The sequence below is a fragment of the Conger conger genome, chromosome 17, assembly GCF_963514075.1.
Source record: "Conger conger chromosome 17, fConCon1.1, whole genome shotgun sequence".
In the NCBI taxonomy this organism is placed as follows: domain Eukaryota; kingdom Metazoa; phylum Chordata; class Actinopteri; order Anguilliformes; family Congridae; genus Conger; species Conger conger.
In genome coordinates, this window is record NC_083776.1 from 7,146,322 (window position 1) to 7,149,807 (window position 3,486).

A 3,486-nucleotide genomic window follows, 5' to 3' on the forward strand; every position below is an offset into this window, starting at 1 on the left:
ACACCCTGGACAGGTCGCCAGTCTATCGCAGGGCACACACACCATTCACTCACACACTCATACCTACAGGCAATTTAGACTCTCCAATCAGCCTAACATGCATGTCTTTGGACTGTGGGAGGAAACCGGAGTACCCGGAGGAAACCCACACAGACACGGGGAGAACATGCAAACTCCGCACAGAGAGGCCCCGGCCGACGGGGATTCGAACCCAGGACCTCCTTGCTGTGAGGCGGCAGTGCTACCCACTGCACCATCCGTGCCGCCCAGAACAAACACAGCGTACTTTATATTCCTATCGACAGAACCTCCTATTTCAATCACATCTCACATGTGAGACATACAGACCACTGCGCTATACAGACATATCACAAGATCATATGATCAAAATGGAAATCCAACAGAAAAGCGTAAGGATAAGTATTGTGGGAAAGATCAGATTTTTGTATTATTTTTTTTGTCCAGACATCTGGCTAACATGTTCTCAGTAAACATGCAGAACCCAGAATCTTTTCACACAGGACATGCCGGTCTTCTGGATGCGTGTAATTCTACAGAAATCTGTCCACTGGTCATCATTCAGTTTCATTTTCATCTCTGTTCAAAAATAACATTTCACAGAAAAATAAATGTTCTGAACAATAATCATATGCGATTGCACTATACCAGTCATAGCAGAAGAGTTGACTTTCCTGACCATTGCAAATGTTATTGAAAAAATCTTCAGAATCTGCTGAAAGCTTTTCCCAAACTTTTTAGATTCATCATGCTTCAGTACTAATTTGGAGAGTAATCATTTCACATTAACGATGGCAAGGTGATTATTTTTATCATTGTGTTCACCAGACTGAGAAAAATATGACAACACAATTAAGGGGTATTAATATGTTCCACCGTGCATATACTTTGCATATGAACCAATCAAAAGCTAGTTTAGAAAACGATCAATGCAGTTTCAGATTATTGATACACAGTCTCATTACCCGGTGATCAGTGTACCGTGTCATACCGACTGCAAATCCACCAAGGAATATACATTTAAACTGCTCTGAATGTCTGCTTTAATATGGTTAACCATATGTTTAACCTTAATATGCTTAACAGCATATTTATAACGCACCACAAGAGCTTTGTGGAGAAATTAAGAACATTTGAGTGACTTCATCAAAAGTATTTGTTGAATTTTCCCAGATAAAGTAAATGTTAATCTTCATGTGAACGAACACTCCTAGTTATATTTCAGTGAAAGGACTAAAAATGTTACACTATTTATAAAACCGGTTAGAAAAATAAACCACTCATTATAACGACAACAACCGTCAGCAAAGCGCATGAACCCAGCACTTAACGACGGTCCCATCAGCCATACAGACATGGTGAACACTACAGCAGGGGGGCCAGCCCCTCCCAACCTCAACTCCCTCAGCCCCTGATCACAAATGTACAGCCACACCCCCACAGACAGACATAGAGAGACAGGGACGGACGGACAGACAGACACAGAGACAGAGAGACAATCACAGACCTATCACACCACCTCTGGAGGTCACAGAAAAGTTCAGCGTTGGTCACAGAAAAGTTCAGCGTTGCCAAGGGTACACCAAGGTATTCAGCCACTCTGAGACAAATCCGCAGAAAGACAAATTCATCTTCACTTCACTCCAGTAAACACAAATCACTTGGGGACGGAGGTGAGCCGTCCGATGGGCACGTGGCCGAACGGCGGTATAGCGCGCGCTATTCTTGGAAAGCAATCACAAACCACCGCTATTTATAGCGGCCTCACACCTGCATTCCAGGCACCTGCAAAATAGGCAATTTTATAGCCAGAGCGGCAGATCAGTCAACTGTGTCCGGAATAGATGACTGGGGTTCCGGAAACACACCAGACAGGAGGGCGCGCTGGAGAAGCTGAGAGCCGGGAAGATTCAGCCCTCCTGACACGGATACGGCGAGGGGGGTGTGAGTGAACGCAAGCGCCATCTTCATCCCAAAGCCCTGGAGCCCCTCAGCCATTGAGCCCCTCAGCCCTGCCTCTGAACGCACTGCCAGGCACTTTCTCTCACTCTAACGACAGGGTCACCCCTAACTCCTGTCCCACATTACGGTAAGGGTGTGAGTGAACGCCAACGCCATCTTCATCCCAAAGCCCTGAAGCCCCGAAGCCCTGCCTCTTTCTCTCACTGTAACGACTGGGTCACCCCGTACTCCTGTACCACCTTACGGGAAGGGTGAACAACACTCACATCTCCTATAGTACACACCACGCACGCAGGGGAGTATCACTGTTTGAAAAAACAGAAGAAAGACGGCGACAGGACAGTGTGGCTGTTTTAAGGTTTCTGTTCCAACCAAGCACTTACACAACCTGATTCTGCAAATCAACCACTAAAGTCTTTACTAACGGCCTTGAGTAGTAGAATCAGGAGTGCAGCTGCTTGGTTGGAACAAAAGCCTGCTCCCACACCGCGCCTCTCTGGGTGAGATAGAGTGTCCCTGCACTACACTTTGTATTAGCTACAGAGAAGTCCAATCATAAAGCTCACATTTAACGCACCCCATTGTGTTCATAAACAAAGATCATGCACCCGATTAAAACAATACTCTCATTTGAACGGGCACAGACCTATGGATCAGAATTCACCAGAGCTGAAAGCAATGTTATAGCACACCTGTGTGTTTCTGTGAACAATCCCACCAGCTATTCTTTTTGTGTACAGGTGTGTTTCTTTTTTCTTAACTTCTATGGAACAATTTGATGGCCAATGAAAGACAAAAAGTAAGATTGACACAAACAATGCAAGTGGATTACCTCTGCCCCTTTTCAACAGAAGAAGCCCAGAAGCCCTTACTATTCCTGACAGCACAAAGTAGCAAGTCTCATTCCTCTTGTTGTTTTTGATTAAACAAATGATGAACATACTGGTCCTGACTCACGAGCAGCAGCAAACAAAATAAGCATGACAGACATAATTAAAATGAACAAAGTAACCTGTATTCAAATTCTTACAGGTCACCCGACCTGACACTGCACAGAGTGTGTGATCACACACCACACAAGAGTTGTGACCACACAGACTGAAGGAACACACACACTGCACAGGATTAAAGACCACCCGGCACGTACCTGTTTAAGCTTCTTCAAGTCTTCATCAAGCTCCAGGTTGTCAAGGATCACGGCAACAAAAAGACTCAGCAGAATCTGAAAGATGGCAAGAACATTGTTACTCAGTAAACACAACTGCAATAGGTTCAATAATATTTTCATTTAAAAGCATATTGCCCATTTTTATTTCAACAGGAAATATGTTCCCCGGAGAGGCACAAAAGCCCATTGTGTCACAGGGAAGTCCAGAGCAGTCAGCCCGATGGGAGAAGCAGGATGAATACAATATTTGAGGAGACGGAGATGAATGGTAATGCATTAATGCAGAGATTTTCTGCCATTCGTATCAACAAGGTCAAGGAGGAGGCGTTTTGCTTATT

The 3,486-nt window shown here is 44.7% G+C and overlaps 1 protein-coding gene across 1 annotated transcript in view; it reads right to left on the reverse strand.

Moving 5' to 3' along the window:
• Positions 1 to 3,486, reverse strand: part of nalcn (sodium leak channel, non-selective) — a 137,857-nt gene that overhangs the window by 61,369 nt on the left and 73,002 nt on the right. Inside the window, 1 exon segment of the mRNA XM_061227054.1 lies at positions 3,128 to 3,202. Coding sequence (XP_061083038.1) covers positions 3,128 to 3,202 — 75 coding nt within the window.